Source organism: Gossypium raimondii, chromosome 5 (assembly GCF_025698545.1).
Source record: "Gossypium raimondii isolate GPD5lz chromosome 5, ASM2569854v1, whole genome shotgun sequence".
NCBI lineage: Eukaryota > Viridiplantae > Streptophyta > Magnoliopsida > Malvales > Malvaceae > Gossypium > Gossypium raimondii.
In genome coordinates this window covers 9,580,992-9,599,803 of record NC_068569.1, presented here as the reverse complement: position 1 = coordinate 9,599,803, position 18,812 = coordinate 9,580,992, and the positions used below count along the sequence as shown (strand labels likewise).

The 18,812-nt window shown below is 25.7% G+C and overlaps 1 protein-coding gene across 1 annotated transcript; it reads left to right on the top strand.

The window, feature by feature from the left end:
- The first annotated feature begins 17,091 nt into the window (after positions 1-17,091).
- Positions 17,092-18,052, top strand: LOC105767564 (uncharacterized). The gene has a single exon (XM_012587132.2). It carries the CDS (start codon positions 17,166-17,168, stop codon positions 17,706-17,708), a length of 543 nt encoding a protein of 180 aa, XP_012442586.1. The 5' UTR covers positions 17,092-17,165; the 3' UTR covers positions 17,709-18,052.
- Positions 18,053-18,812: the final 760 nt, after the last annotated feature.

Here is an 18,812-nt window from a genome sequence, read left to right as displayed (position 1 = left end):
CTCGAGAAAATTGAAGAAGCTCGTTTATCCAACCAAGATATCGTGATAGGATACGGAAGCTTAGTTAGTTCGTCCTTTTTCTCGTAGCATAAATTTGTCGGTTGTCTGTTTCTTTTTACTTTTGGTTTTAGTGGATGGACGGTATTATTGTTTTTCTATAGTACTAGATTGAGGAAAGATACAAGAATTTTATATAAATTAGTTATGATTCACGGTGTTACTAATATTTTATATGAAATTATAAATATACATGATAAACTCTTATTTTAAGTAATATTTATAAATTTGAAAATTCTAAATACTATAGAAAATAAGAATATGTTTAATAGATGCTAAAATCATTATGTTATAGGCATGGGAGTTTGAGTTTGAACCTAAGCAATTTTATTATCTTCTTGCAATTATCAAAAAAAGTTTAATAAATGTATTAAGTTGTAACATATGACATATATATGCAAATTTCAATATAATAATGTAAGAATATATAAAATTAAAATTAACACAAAAAATTTAATCATTACTATATACGATGAACATCCGATTTTAATTAAAAATTAAAATGATAGAGCAAACAACCTTACTCTAAATAATATGCACAGATATATATAACTAGATTGTCTTAAGCAAAATGGTTCCGTGACATTTTTAGAAATACAAAATAAATTTTAAAAATGAGTTAAGTAATGTTAATTTTCTAAAGAACAATAATTATTAATTAAGTAATAAAAGTAAATTGTTATGATATTTATTTTTATTAAATTGTTTATTTGACTTTATGATTAGTTTCGTTTATTGTTAATGGATAAAGTTGATATTAATTAAATTATGACTCGTGAGTAATATAAAAAAACTTTAAAAGATAATTAAAATTTTATATTAATAACAAAATTTCTAATTATATTAGAGTTATTAAAAATATAAACAAATAAAAAATTTAACAACAACAAATATTATTAAAAAAAACTGTTTGTCTTTCAATACTTCTATATAAAATATTTGAAAATTTGTAACCATTATATGTATAAAGAAAAAAAAGAAGAAGCTATTGATGCATGCGTGTGGGGTGCAGTTATGGTCCCATGGCAATGCTATGAGTTTCAACAAGACAGCTAAAGGTTCACCTACTTTTTGCCTTTTTGGAATATTTTCTTTGGAATCCAAAAACCATAATATAGGAATACAATCCTCTCTTTCTACATTTTTCTTCAATACAATACGTTCAGTTTTTTTTTTTATTTAACATTATAATATAGTTATAATATCTAATTTTATTATCATCGTTATTTTTACACTAATAGTAAATAAATGAATAGCTCACCCAAAAACACCTTAAACCATATTAAGAGTTGAGTTAAAATTATTCTCGGATATTTATGCTGTTGAAGTTATTTGACTACCAACAATCTCCAAAAAAAAAGAAAAAAAGAATCTCCTTTTCTTTTGCTAGAAATGTTTTGTAACGACACTTCTTGTTCATCAAGTAATATCTGTGTCATTCTCAAAAAATATCTCAAAAAATCTCACCTGTTAATATATATACTAACCATCAAGTCAAGAAACCCCCCTCACACCCTCAACTGGTGTTCTAAAAAATATAAAAATTACACAAATAATACATATGCCAATTTCTTGATGGAGTTGAGAAAAGAAAGTTATCATCAATAATTATGCCGCCTTATACAAACATTTAAACATTTGAGTGAGTATTTCTAACCACTTCAATAAAATCTAATTAAATAAACAATCTTCATTTTCAACATATTTCATCAATGAAAAGAAATTTGATGCTTTGGAGAAATTACATCTACTTGGTTTTCTTTACTCCTTTAAAACTTTTGAAAATAAAATCCAACCTTCTTTTCCCTTACATTTGAAACAAAGAAACAATGGAGGAAGGTCATCATTTAGGTCTAATAGAACAAAGAATATGAGTGGTGATCGGGTAATGTAGGACATTGATATGATTATATCACTTGAAAATAACATAAATAAATTAAAATACAAAATAACTACACACAATTTATTCGAGAGTATTTAATCTTTTACTTAAAAATCAATAAGAATATGCATATGGTGATATTTGAACCCACACAATTTACTTTTGTAAAATCTTTAATTGATCATTCAACTAAAGTTTTATTTTAATATTTTATATATTTAATTTTATTATGCACGCTTTATTTCCCCCTCGGTTGTATATATTGATAATATACTTCATTGATTTGGTGTCATAAGTTAAGTCGACACCGACTCAAGATTTATGACAACACCATGATAAAATAATTTAATGAATTTTTCATTTTAATAACATATATATTTCATATTGTTATTGTTAATTAATTAGTTTCAAATCATACAATTCATTATTTATTATTATATTATTTTTGAACAAATCTTTGTGTTTTAAATTTATAGTTTCCACACGCTTACACGTGTCATAAAATTTCTAGTAATATATTAATTTTTAACATTTATATAAATGTAATATATTTTAAATATTATCCGAATATGCAAATTATCAAAGGTAACATTATAGTTGAAAGTCAATGTGACAATAAAGAACTAGCAATTAATAGTTTTAAAACAAAAAGGTTGTTGACAATGCATTCACTAAATCCATATAAATCTATATTATTGTTTAAACTCTTGATCATAAATGTAGCACCCCCTAACCAAGTACTTAAATTTTTTTTCCAAAAACATCAAAAATTTTCAAAAGAATAGGGGATGCACGCCCATGTGGCCAGGCCATGTGGCTCACACGGTCAAGAGACACACCTATGTCTTAGGCCATGTCCAAAACTGGGTGCTCACTGACTTATGTCACACGGCCAAGTCACACGCCTGTGGGCTAGGCCGTGTGAGCATACTGACTTACAATATTAAGGTGTAAGGTTCATACGGCCAAGTCACACGCCTGTGTGCTAGGCCGTGTGCCACACACAGTTGAGACACACGTCCGTGTCTCTGCCCGTGTAAAAATACACGAGAATTCTGTTTTGAAATTTTTAAGTTGCATGGGACACACGGCCAAACCACATGCCCATGTGTTAGCCGTGTAGACTTAAAATGAACCTTCTTAGACATCAAGTTTACCAATTCACTGCAATCTTGAACACCAAGCAACTTTAAGATCATTTATTCAACCAATTCAAAATACGATCAAATACCTTCAAAACATGTCAAAATAATCAACCTAGATGTCTAACCAATGTACCCTCATATGTACCACAATTATATTATCAAAACATATTAATTTAAACATCATTCAAATCAAATTTGTAAAGATACCAAATTCATTCTAATTTGCCTATATCATATTCATTTATGCACTAATTTAAAACATGCCATATTATAGCCTTAATTAACATAACACATCTCATATGTGTATAACCAACTAATATTAACTTATAATCTTATTTACAATCAATCCACAAAATATTTAACATTTAGACGTCCTAGGTACATGCCGACACAAAAAGAGATATACATCACCACGTTTTAAGTTCGGGACCGTTGATGGATGCTGAGGTAATCAAACTTAAGTACCTAACCTACGCACGGAAAACAAAACCGTACGACTCAGTGGTATTTCTATAATCTAAATAATTTAAATGCAATATATTACAATATATACATTTAATCACACCATAACATTAATCATTCAATTAATCAATTTCATAAACACATCATTCATAACATATTCAATTCTCATATTTGCTATTCAAATAACTTTTCACAATATAATACACAATTCATGTGCCTCATTTTCATTTCACATTCAATGTTTTCCAATACCAATCATAGTATCATCTCATTTGATTACCCCTATTAACATGACCCGGACTCTGACGGATACACGGATCCAACCAAAACACACCAGTTTGGTACCTAGTACCTTATTGGATAATTTGAAGAAATAAATTGACACCCAGTGTCTCATCGGCTAAACCGAAGTAAATTGGCACCCAGTGCCTCATCGAATTAATCCGAAGTAGTGAATTAACACCCAGTGTCTCATCGACTCGAAGTCGAAGAAATCCCTAAACTCTTCCAATCCTATAGCATGCCATCTATATCCGACTTAGCCTGATACAGTTAATAGAGTTTAATTTCGCATTTCAGATATAATCAATATCCAATACCAATTTTTCATATAATCACAAAATTACGCATATAATCATTCCAATTCAAAAATAACCCATTCAATAATATATATATATATATATATATATATATCTACCAATTCAATTCATTCAATCAATTATCAAAATATCAATTACTTACGTCAACACTTAACATATACATTAAATAAAAATTACAACAATTAATAACCAGTTTCGGATTATAGAAATACAAATCAGAATTTTCGAGCTATTCCTCGTTGACTTTATCTTTTCCCTTATTAGTAGAGGTTTCTGCCACAACGTTAGCTACGGAATTAAAACAATTAAAATTCATTAATACAATACAATTCAATTTCACATTGAATATTTTCAATTTTTATTCAACATTTTCCTAAATTCCAATTTAGTCCCTAAACCGAGACTAACTTTATTTCTTCACAATTAATTCTATATTTTCATTCAATTTCCACTTTAAACTAGATTTAACTCTCTAATTTCACATAAATCCCTAAATTTTGAAATGTTCACAATTTAATCCGTAATACTCAAAATTTATAATTTATTCTACAATTCAATCCTATTTCATTTCTAACTTAAAATCTATCAATTTAATCCTAATACTCAAATTATTCAATATAGACAACATTTAAAAACTCAATAATTTCTAAAATTTTGACATAAGTTGGGTAGTATTTAATACCGAAATTCCAAAAACATAAAATTACAAGAAAAATGGACTAAATTAACTAACCAATTGAGCTTTGAACAATTGAAAACCCTAACTTGTCTTTCTCCTTATTTCTTTCTTTTTCCTTCTGTTTCGTTTTCTATTTCTATTTCTTTTATTTCTTTGTTTTATAATATAATATAGTATAATATATATACTTAAACATTAAGTTTTAATATTATATAATATCATAATATATATTTTACTTTAAATTTTATAATAATTCCATTTTATGCCGCCTCACCATTGGCATAATTTCTTCTTTAGTCCTTTTAATTTTTCTTTAATATATAATTCAACTTTCATCCTTTATACAATTTAGTCCTTATACCTAATTACTCTTAATTCATACAAATTCACCTAACCAAAACCTAATAAATCACACAACTAAATATTTACGAGTCTAATTTACGAAAACAAAATCTCGAAAATGCATTTTCTGACACCCGTGACTATAGAGTTGTTACAAAATAGGTATTACGAGTTAACCTGGGAATAATCGGTTAGAAAATTTATTAAAATGTATTTTATATTTTAAAAAGTTATCGATTAGAGAGTATTTTAGTCTTTATGTTTTAAAACAAATAATAAAAATATACATATGATGAGATTTGAATCCAATTAAAGTGTATTAGAAAAACCTTAAAGTTACTACACACCCAAAATTTTATTTTAATATTTTTACATATTTTAATTTTATTATGCACACCTTATTACCTCTATCAATTGTATATATTAGAAATATTATTAATTGAATTGGTGTCATAAGTTAACTCAACATCAACTCAAGATTGATGATAACACCATAATAAACAATTGTAATGCATTTAATATTCTTAATCTAATGTATTTACACGCTTAAATTTCGTTTACTCGCAATTTAATCTAATTTTAATGTCATACACATTGCATATGTAATTATTAATTAATTTCAAGCCATATGTTTTATTGTTTATTGTATGTTATTTTAAACACACTCATATGTTCTACATCGTAGTTTCCACACACATGTACGTGTGATAGAATTTCTAATAATGTTTCAATTGCTTGACTTATTCCAAAATACAATTCTAATTTTTTATTGTTTTTATTATTTTTTAAACATTTAAATATTTTTACTACTTTATTTTTTTACCTTGAAAGCCCGATTTTGAGTCTCACTATCTTCAGTTTTGATGTATTGGTCTCCCTTCACCGTATGCATCGACTTGTGTGAACTTTGTCAGGTTTCCTTTTGAATCGGTCTAGTTTTTGTTCGGTTCTTAATGTGTTGTGCATTGTATTAATTGATTCTAAATTATAGTTGGTCGAATATGAATTTGTATTTGTAATTGTATTGTCTTGTCTTATATTAGTGATTTTAAAAAAAAATAATTATGATTAAATTTAAATAAAAATAATGTTAAATTTAACTAAAATCGAATTAAGATATCAAATTGAAGGGGATAAGATCTCTGACATGAAGCCATGTTTGATTGGGAAATGGGTTTTGTCGTTATTTCTTATCCTCCTCTTAGATTAGTTGCGGAGACAAACATCAACATCATCGTTGAAATCCAAATCCAACGGCGACAAAACAATCTGTCGGTAGACCAACTATATTAATATTAATAATATATATGCTCCAATTTCTATTTCAGACAAAAACCACACACACGGTTTTGAATTCGACCCCCACTGTTGCTTTCAAATAGGCCCATCTCACTCAGCCACGCGTCGTTATTCTATAATTAAATACAAACGGTATAAAAAAAATAACATATACAAAAATTTATATAATATGATTTTTTTTAGACTTAATGATAAATTTGGCAATTTTGACAAAAACATATAAACGTTAGCAGCCTTAATTATATTATTGAACTTTTTTTTTGGCAATCAACCTTTGTTATTTTCTTCAATCCGTTTATTCTAACAAAATTAATGAAAAAATTCAATATTTCAATATTTATTTTCTTTCAAAAGGTTTCAATATTTCATATGTTTGTTTTTAAGAATTTTTCTATTGAATTAATTTTTTAGATAATTATATTTATTTTCTTTAAATTAAGAGTTATTTTTTAATTTAATATTTTTAATTTTCACATGTAATTATCTTATTGGGTAATCTAAGTAATAAATTATATCTCATTAAAATACTCCACATATGAAATTCCACATCATCCCCATTAACTTTTTAACCATATTTTCATTAAATCTATTAAAAAGCAGATTAAAAAAGAACAAATGTTGATGGCAAAAAGACTCAAGAATATAATTAGGGCAATTTTGACAAAACATACAAACGTTAGTGGACAAATTTATCATTAAATTTTTATAGTTAAAATTATATAAAATGAAATATTTTAAACATATTTATGATATTATAAAGCTATAAAAATTGTTAACAACTTCTTATCCGGTGACAATAGTAATATGTTGTTGAAATGAGAGTTTTGTTCGATTCCATGTAATTCCATTATCCTTCTTCAATTGTATAAAAAGAAAAATATTACGAAAATTGTAATTTGCTCTTTATGTGATAATTTGTTATAGTTTTCTCAAGTTTATTGTATTTTAGTGCATGATTGATTTACGTGTAGGTAGTATTTGGTGTTTTTTATATTGTGATTTTAATAGAATTTCATTATTTGGAATGTGATACTTAAAATGTGATTGCGGAAAATTTATTTTATAATATTTGGTATAGATATGAATATTAATGTATTTTTTAATGAAAAACATATTCATTAAAAATCGAAAATTCTGAAAAGACAAAACGAAGTGAAAACAAATAGGGCATAACTATACCCAAGCTGACAGGTTTAATTTTTATAATAAACTTTATTATTAACAAATATTTGAATTAAATATTTAATAAAAATTAATTGATATATTTTTAAAAATATTTATAATGCTAAATGAAAGGAAAATCATTTCAAATTTGTCTTACATATATTTTGTAAAAAAATAATGTACATGTAAAATCATGTATATATAAAACTTGATTTTGAATAAAATTAAAAATTACATATATAATATTTACGAAAATCCGTTAAAATAATACAAGAAATCAAGTAGGAGGACAAAGGAATACTGCAGTAACTTCTTCTTTCTTTTATGTTTAGAGTTAATTTTGTTGTAACATTTTTTTAACTTTCATACTTTTTACCATAAGAATCATATTGTCATATTCATGAAAAAGTAACTTCTAAGAAAGAGTTAGATTCCAAAAAAGAAAATAAATTTTCACATACCAAAGGTTAAAATTATTTTTCGATTAATTAAATTTTAAAAAGTGATTACTTTCCATCATATATCTCAATAACAGCTATAAGTATCCAATATCATTCTAACCAAACCCGTAAACCCCACTTTGTTGTATAAGTTGAGAGTTTGACATCTGGCATTAAACCAATAGGACATGTGTCTTAAATTATGCTAACAATTTATATCGCATAAAACTATGTTTAATTTTTTAAAATTCCTTAATATTAGACTCTTTTGAAAATCTGTATATGCATAAATTCCATAAATGATTATTTCAAGTTTCCATTAATCATTCCCTTACATTACCATTAATCTTGAGTTCATTATTGGAACATTCCAATTTATACGGGCTTAAAGAATAAAATAATTTAAATTTCCCAATTTTCAATTAAACTTTATATTTATGGCAATGCACATTAATCTTTTACACCAATTTTGAATGTAATTATTCTAAAAAAAATGGAAAAGGAAAAATCTGTATTGATTGTTGCATACTTGATAACTAGTTTAGATCTTAAGATAGAAAAACTTCAACCACTAATTTAAGGAAATGTTTTTAGTTTGAAGATAATATATCTATTGTTAAAAAATTTCTTCCACAGGTATGACATAATCTAGTATTAATAAAAACAATATTCTATATATATTTCATCGGTTAAAATATTATATTATTGACAAATATAATTATATTAAAAATATTAAATATTTGAATTGTTAAAATATTAATTATAAAAATATCTGAAAATTCAATACCAGTATAATCCTCTCCTTATATTAACATATTTTTATATTATAACTATATTTAAAATGTTATATGTTTATAATTGTGTATTTATATCCTAAAAACAATTTGTGTGTATTGTATAAAATAAAATTTACATTTATTCCTAAAAATATTTATATTATTTTTGCACATTGTACAATATATTAAAAATAATTAATTCTTGATCATATTTAATACTATTTTCCTTCACTCCTCCTCTCATTTCTTCTCTTCTTCTCTCCTAATTCTCATCTCTTCTTAAATCTCCTTCAAACAACCATTTTATTTTATTTTGTTTTCTTGTGATGTGAGTCATCACTATAAATCTTATTTGATTAAATAAATTTAAATACAACATGGAAATTAGGGGTAGTAACATAGGTTGATGTTATCAAATTTATTATTGTTTCACAATTGGCACGTTTTACTTCACTACTCATCTTGTTTTGTTATGAACTTTATCTACACTCTGGCGCACTTTATTTTAATTTAACTTTTATTAGTTATTTTTAATATTTTATTTTTTAAAAAGTCAAAAGAATATTTAAACATGAAAAATATGGATTTTTTTTATATTACATTATTATGATTTTAACTTTTAATACAGGTATAAAAATATATAAGGGCAAAATGATAACTTCATATAGTGGAGTAGGGTAGAGCGGGACAAACAATTATCATAACCACTTCATACTTATTATCCAAAAGAAAAAAAAATCCACCCTGCCCCATCTCATATCCACTTTTCAAGAGAAAAAAAATATTTTCAATTCGAAGTGGATAAGTCAGAAATCCATCAAGTCATTCGAGTTTTACCATCTCTAGTAAAAATAACAAAAACAACACAACATATTCATTAAACACAATTAATAGAAATATAGTGGAGTTTTTAAACATATTTTTAACTTTTATATGTACAATCCACTCGTAAATCTAAAAATTCCACTACTTACATATAATTTATTTAGTATGATATAATGAAGATTGGAAAAGTGGTGGAGGGATATGAAAAGATGATGATATATAGAATAAAGTAATGTGGGTGATTATGATTTAATGATGTGAAGAATCTTTAATTTCCTTTGTGTAAATGTTTTGTCCACTTTCTATCTATCTTATTGCTGCTACTATTTCATTTATAGGGAAAGCACACTGATGTTTAAAAAGAAATCCATTCAATTTTGGTTGGCTGGACTTCCATATATAATTTTTCTTTTTGCATTTTGGATTCAATCAAACATGCCTTTTTTTGCAAATGTAATGTATGAAATGGCGATAAGATGTACATAACTTGTGAAGTTTTCCTTTACCAACATCACTTTCCTTTATTTTTAATTTTTGCTAAATTTGATTCCGCGGTCCAAGCCTAAAATAGAAATTTCTCTATTTAGGTTTTTTAAATTAGTAAAATAAAACTACACGTTGACTCTCATTAAAAATGATATTTTTTAAATTCTTTCAAAATTATAAATATATAAAATTTTCAAATGATAATTTTACATTTTCACTATCTATCATAAAATTAAAATTTAATGCTAATATTCTTAAATAAATTTTCTATCTTCACCCTAATATGTTATTTAATCTATCGTCAAAATTTAAAGCTTGCTTACGTTCATTCATATAATTCTATAAGATTTAATAGATTCAGAGTATAAATTTTACGAGTACACGCATCAATCAAAGAAAGTAAGAAAGAGAAAACATAAATTGGATTTGATTAGAGTTTCTAGAAAAATATAAGGGGATTTTCTTAGTATTTGTGTTTTTAGGGGTTGCGCACTTGTCACAACGGTTTGAATAGAATGCCGACAAATCAATATTATTGTGGAACTTGTCCAGTGCCACACATTTAAGGATGTTGTTAACCTTGAGATATGAACAAGTTAAACGCATCGAAGTCATGAATTCCGTATTCTGTAAAATTTGAATATGTAAAGCATAAAGATCGCGTCGGTCCAATTAATAAAGACAACAACTTCACTGTTTAATTATGTTTTGATTTTTTTACTTATTTCAAAAATAAACTTTTAAATGCCATACGAAAAATTATTACCATGTTCATTAATAGGCAAAACATTTTATTAGTATATTAAAATAAACATTTTGTCCGCTGCTAATAAAAATATCTATAAGTTTAATAATAAAAATCTACAAATGTTATAAGGATATTACTAAGTGTTTTTCTTTTACTATTTTATTATATCTTAAAGTCACGTAATGTTATTTCATACTTGCTCGTGAAGACGAATTTTAACTGTACTAATGATAGAAGGAGGGATAAAGATTTTTTAATAATATAAGACATCACACATATAATAAAAATAATTACTTGATTTATTAAAATTAAGGTTAATATATAAAAGTTATAAATTGAGTTATGGTCTTTAAATTATACATTCGTAACTTTTATGATATTTCATTGTCATAAAATAGAAAGCTACCTTGTACGTGTTAATTTAGAAGATTAAAACTACAATGTTTGAATATTTCAATATATCAATGGATTTAAGTACACTTTCACATTTAGTTTTTGTTCTTAATGATTCGACATAACAAATATTGATTTATCATATTTTAATATCAAAATTTGTTTTACGGCTCTAACATTATCCCGATTTATTTTCTCTATGACTTGAAAATTAAAATTGTAAAATTGTACATTTAGATGTGGATTGCTTTTCCTCAATTAAATGCAAAATTTGAAAATTATTTGGTGACCAATTAGTTAACCTAAAATGAAAATTTTAAAATTTTAAAATAGTCATTGATCAAAAAGATAAAATTGAATAATCGAGAGATTATTTTGTAATTTTTATAATAGAGTGATAAAAATACAAATAATTGGTTGACGGTTAAATTAAAAAATTATAATTGGGTTACTGTTAATATAGTTTATCATAACCTTTTCTAGGTAAAAAGCTATTTATTTTAAAATTTTAATTTGTGAGTTGGTTAAGGCTGAAATCTTGGACTCATCTATAACAAAATGTTAATTTTGTAATACAACTATTTGACTGAAGTTAAGTATCATAAATGAAGCAATATTAGTTAAATTAAAATTATCGTAAATTAAGAAAACATATTTTTATCTAAAATTACAAATTACTCGTATTTCCACTAGAAAAAGGATTTATATTTTCAAAGTTTCTTTAAATCTCGAATTTGTTTAATTTTTCAGTTTTCGTATAAAACAAACATTTAATAAAATAAATTTAGGTTTATTTCAACTGGTTTACCTAATTATTTTAGATAGAAAATTGAAGCAGTTAGAAGTCAAATTTCAATGCTTACGCTTTTATAGTATTTTTATGATGTTGTAAAATTTAAATTAATTTAATATTTTTATCATATCCATCTAAACACTGTAATATTAATAGTTAAAATAATTTATTTTAAATTTAATATAACATGAACTATAATGGTTGAATTAATCATAAAAATTATAAAAATATTTAAAATCTGATGTAAATAAATATTTCTTTAAATTAAAATATGTTTATTGGTTTCATAGTATAGAAGATAACCAAATATAGCATTATTCTGAGCTCTAAAAAAGAAACACTTAAAAATGAAAATTTCATAGAAGATTCCAAAAACTTGTGTCCCCAAAACCACGAGAAATGGCATTAAATTGGCCAAGTACAATATTCTTTATAATAAAAAAAAAAGTTTAAGACGAGAAATTGCGTCGTAAATAAATCATTACCTAATTTATCGTTAACATATCTTGAGATTTAGACAGGTGCGTAGAATGCGCGAGATGGGGCCCCAAAATTTAAAAGTATGAACAGTTGAGAGACCGCTTAATTATATTTTATATTTATTTTTATGGTTGCTTGACTCGTTCCATGAAAATGAAATATTCAGTTTCAAATGTGAACATGTTTTAATTATTTTTATAAATGTGATATCTTATTTATTTTCCAATCTGTTTTCTTCTCATTTTATTTATTCACTTCTTTATTCTCTCACAACAGTAGTTTTACATTATAGAAATTAGATCTACCTTTAATCTATTTAAAATTTAATTTTAGTATAAAATTATTTTAAAATAATAGAATTAATTGTACTTCACATTCTTAAACTATTGATAATATTTTAGATTGGTCTCGAATTTTAAAACATTCTAATTGGATCCTTAAAATATTTATCGTATCAATCAAGTCTTGTTTTCAATTTAGTCATTAGCTTCGTGTTGAATATTCTATAAAAATAAAAATAAGTGAGAGAAAATGAGGAAATATTATTTTAAACCCTCCAATTTTTCTATCTCCATAGAAATATTCAATACCCATTCTTTAAAAAATATAGAAAAATTAAACATAATTATTGGTTCTCTATTTTTACCTCTTTTATTTCTTGACCTAGCTTTTTGTTATAGGAAAAGAGAAAATTCAGAATGTAATTTATTTTTATAATTTGTGTTTTGAAAAAATAATTTTAATGAATTAAAATTTTAGATTGAGTTTGAAAAAGAAAATTTTGTGGTAAAATTTATATTTTGGCTAAAAATGACATCGAGCCTATTTTACAAGCCTTTGTAATATCAATTTTCAATATTATTTGGGGCATGTAGCTTGACTTGAAGATATTATTAATTTAGTTTTTAGAAACATTGAGAAAGCATGTAATGATCTAACTTTCTTTTGTTTTGTTTTTAATTTTCTCTTGGATTCCATTGAATGATGATTTTTTTTATTTCCCATACATATTAGTTCTTCAACAAAAATATTTTCAAGATTTTATATTTCTAGAATTTTTATATAGAACTTTTTATTTTTAATAATTTTGAGTTTTTAAATTATTTTTATATAGAATAGGAGTAAATTTGATAGAATATAAAAAAAAATTTGAGGACTTAAATTATTATTATACCAACTAAAAAGTGTCATTTAATAGTTGGGTGATAAAAAAAAACAATTTCAAAAATTTTAGTGACTAAATTGTAATTTTTTTAGTTAAGTGATCAAAATGAAAATTTACCTCTAATTTAGTGATTAATGGTGTAGTTTACTCTTATTTTAAATAGTAGGGTTGTTGGCAGTATAAAGAAGAGGCGGCTCATGATAGGTAGCATGCTAGGCCAGGCCCATTGCTCTGCCTTTGAGATTAATACTATTAAGTTATGAGCTCTTATGAATGGGTTTCGGACATTTGAAATTTAAACATACTCGTATTATATATATATATATGACTCCGATATTAGTAGTTTAAATTGCTGCTTTTATATGGAATATTATTAAGTATTCTGAAAGTAAAAGTTTTATTAGTAATAATAACTTCCTTTTTATAACAACATTTCATTGTAAAATCCGTTGTTTATGTTTTATTTTATTGTTTATATATCAATAACAATCATTTAGTATATATAAAATAATAACAACTTATTATCTCAAAATTTAGTAAATTTAATTATATCAGTGAAATAAAAATAAATTTTAGCTAATATATCATTTCAATAAAATATAAAATATAAATAAAAATAAATTATACTACTACGAAACAAGCCTTAAGGCCTTACTTACATGACATATGTCCAATATCAAAATTTTTTTTACATGAGAAATTAATGGCTAAATTCAGTTTCTAATCCCTCTTTTATTGTTGAGATTATATATGAAAGGTTAAATATTAGCTTTAATTTTTATATTTCGATTAAATTTAAAATTTAATCTTTATATTTTATTTTTTGACTTAGTACCTCAATTTTTGTAATGTTTTTAGTTAGTCTAAATACTTTATTCTAATTAAAATGCTGATGTGAAATTTTAAAATTGTTGACACTAATAAAATTTTCTATTAAATTCAGGTTCATTACAATGTTGGATACCAAGTGAGTGTTTTTTTTGAATGCCACGCCAACCAATTTAATAGAAGAATTTTAACACTATTAATAAATGAACTTAAATTTTCATATTCGAAAAGTAGAGATTAAATTTCAAATAGTGTAACCTTTAAATTTTACTTTATAACTTAATAAGAATGTTGTTATATAGGTGTATAACTACCACATTTTATAGTAAAAAAGAGGTGGTCATAAAGAGGATTAATTGTAATTAAAATGATGATAAATAAATAAATAAATGAAATATTTGTGATGATTAATTCGCGTAAACTTTTAGCTTGCATGTATCTAATAATAATATAGTTTAAAATTTCAATTCGAAAATTGTAGTGTTGCTTTAAACCTTTATAAAATCTAAAATATTAATTAAAAATATCAAATGTCCTTTCATAAAATAAAGCGTAAAACTGATTTACCCTAACTTTATTCAAAGGTCTTTTAGAGCGATTATATTGCTTGCAACAACTATATCACTGTCATACCAAATATTATAGCTTGAATCGGAAAAAGTAAAGGTCCAAATATTATTTTTAACAATGATTTTATGTAACTAAATTTTATATTTTATTACATAAAATAAAATTTAACTTTCAATACAAAAACAAAGGCTTAAATATAAGAAAAGTGAAGAACTTTTGTTTTTTGGTTTTGAATATATTTCATAAATTTGTAAATTTGCTAAACACCATGATGTGTACTACTGACAAAATAATTCGACTTTGACGGGTTTCAATCCAATTTGATTTTGTTGGGGTTTGAAAATCAGGTTTTAAAATTTAAAGTAAATGGAGGTCAAATTCACTCCTCGACTTAAACTTGTACAATACTTTGTAATATTTTAATTATCTATTTTTTTTAAATTTTATATGATTTTATAACAAGTATTTTATTTAATATCGCAAATATAAAAACATTAAACATGTAATGTTTCAAGGCAGGATTGGGTCTGGTGATTTTTTTCGGAATTGGATTTGAGTGTTACAAAAAACTGCGTCGCTCATATTACTCTGATGCCATCCTTAATTATGGCTATCCAACTTTTTAGAATTGAGTAAGTTTAATTATTTGTTTTTAATTTGGTTTAATCCGTTTAAGCAACTTTGTAGAAAATTGCACCGTAAGTTCTAAGCTCACACCACAATTTTTAGCGTTTTTATGAAAAATGTGAGTATTGATATAAATTAAAAATTCTAATAAACTTGACAAAATTTTTTTGCAATTTTTCTCCACCTTTACATGATCCTCCACGAGGGCTCTTTTATTTGTTGGAGAAAAGAAATCATGGGATCAAGGGGAAAAATATCAATACTTTTAGTTCACATGGATATAGTATGAAACTAGGGGCTCCGTGAACCTCTTCATTCTTCATTTTCAAAAGTCTAATCAATAGGGGCATGTGAATATGTTCGACAATGTGCGCACAAAATGAAGCAATCAATCTTTTTTAATTACAAAGGGTTAAATTTAAGATTTAAAAATTATATTAAATAAATAATTGAGTTTTAATTCCACCCATAATAATTTGAAAATATAATCTTAAAGAGAATATATTTTTTTGAAAAATGCATAAAAAATAAAATAATTATATAATGCAGGTTTGAGCAGAAGATAAATAATGTAGAAATCATTGGATGAAGATATGCCTACTATGATGATAGCCTGGGTGTCCTAATTTATTTTACAAAGTTAGGATTCTCATCATAATGCCAGTAATTATGTTATTCACCATAATTTGGTAAAGTAGAAGGGTGTTTTTGGTAGCTTGCTCCAATGCAACGGTTGCAAGAGTCAAATCAGCACAACTGCAAAGGGTCTGGTTAACAAACTCCAACCTAAATCATTATTTCATCTAATCTTTTCTATTTTAAGATTTAATATTAAGAAGCAGTCAGATGTTTTAAATTATTATTTTAAAATAAGATAAATGACTGGTTTTTACATTTGCTTTTAAAATTTTAAAATTTTTTACTTCCACTATTAAGGGTCCGACTTTTTAAAATCTTTGAAATTTTATATTAGTTTTAATTTTAAAATTTTATTTTGACAAAATGAATTTTGTTTTATGACTTTTGAATATTGTTTGACAAACAACATTTCTATAAAATAGTAATTTTTCAAGTAAATAAAAATATCTAATAACTTTTATATGATAACTTTTGATTTTTAAATAGAAAATTTAAATTATTTTTATATCATAAGATATTAACATTAATTATAGATTAAATTTAAAAAAAGGATTTAATTGGATTTCAAATAACGATAATTTTTGGACTTGGATATATTTTCAATTTTATTTGCTCAGGCCTAATCATCATCATCATCATCATCATCATCATTATTTATATACACTCCTGTCTATGCAGTCGTCCACTAGATTTTATATGCCTTGAATCTGGACTCTGGAGGCACTGACATTGAGATATCTGAGTCGTATAGTGGTATTGGAAGGGCATGGACTGGTTTTCTTGGCTTTCAAAAACGGGCCTTGAGCCGTCCCTGGTTTACGAGTACGGCCTTTCATTTTCCCACAACGAGCTTGAAGAAGAAGACATAGTATACTTGGACCATGAGTTTCTCCAAAGCATGGGCATATCGATAGCTAAACACAGGCTGGAAATTCTCAAGCTTGCAGGGAAAACCAAAGGAAATCAGACGAGTGGTTGGAGACCAGTAGTGCGGAGGCTCATGTCGGCAATCAAGAGAACAAAAAGGAGCTTATCAAAGTACATGAGGGCAATGGTGGAGAGAGAAGCGTCGGCTCTTGTTGTTGTTAATCAAAGGAATAAATGGAAAGGTGGCGCAATGTGGAAGAGAAAGAAGAGGGTGGGGATGGGTGCAGAAGGGCGGCTGCTGCTCACCAATGGGACTCATCTTCCACCAATCACAACGGTGCTGAAGTACCAGAAGAAAGAGAAAAGGGAAAAGGGAAGTTGGTTAGATGGTGCTGAAGAGATGAAGTGGGATGCAATGTTCCAGGATTTGAAACCAACTTGATCAAATTACTTGGTTTATTCATCAATTACGATGACAAATATTAGTGGTAAATATGGTTGTTCCTTAATTTCATAAACACTGCTCATGATCCCATGTACGATGAGTTTTTTTAGTTTCGTTCCACCACTTTTTACGTTTTTTTCTTTTTCTTTTGCGTTTAGAACATAGGAGGATTGGCATTTTTAATATTTAGGCTTTGGCTGCACATCCAAAGGAGCCGAGCCTCTTTCAGTATAAAACTGTCTCCTCTGCCTTTTTATTTATTATTATAAATGTCTTAGAGGAAATGAAGAAAAAGAAGAGAGCAGGAAAGGCTATAAAAGAACCATTTTTCAGTTGTGCAATTGGGAATTTGCATTGCAAAGTAGAAAGCTGTGTATTATTATTATAAAATTAAAATGATTGTTTATGGGGTGAAAACTTAAAAAACTAATAACCCAATCTTGTACTAGAGTATATAAATCCGAGAAATCTACAAGGAAATGTGTTCCTTTCTTTTCCCATAAATTAGTGGGGAAACCATTAGAATGACTGTATAATCTAATGCATTACCGCGGACATCAAGAAAAATTCAATAGAACAATGACGACCAGGCTCATAGTGCATCAACGATGAATTTGGGTGAATTCTGATCTCCAAAACACTTTTCTACATTGCTAACGCACAAAACCAATCTCCAAATCACCCAACCTCATTTATATATTGACAAAAACAACCTTTTGAAATTACAACTACTCATACCACTATGATCAGAGAGAGTAAAACAACTTGCTCATCAGCAACTCACTCCAAAAACTGTGAATAAAAAAAAAAATTTCAAAGTTAAGGACATATTTTATTTGTTTTTTCTTCTTATCCTTTTAATTTGGCAATAAAATTATCGCCATTATTGTTTTACCTCACTGGATATGTACTATCCACTAAATTGTACCAAAAAGAAACTAATTTTATTATATAGTATAGAAATAATATAAATATTGATATACAAATTTATCAAAATTTGTATAATTTTAAATTATTTATATAGTTATAATTTTATAACCTCATTATTAATAAATGTTGAGTGCAGTGATAAGACAATTGTATTCTTAAAAAGAGTGTAGG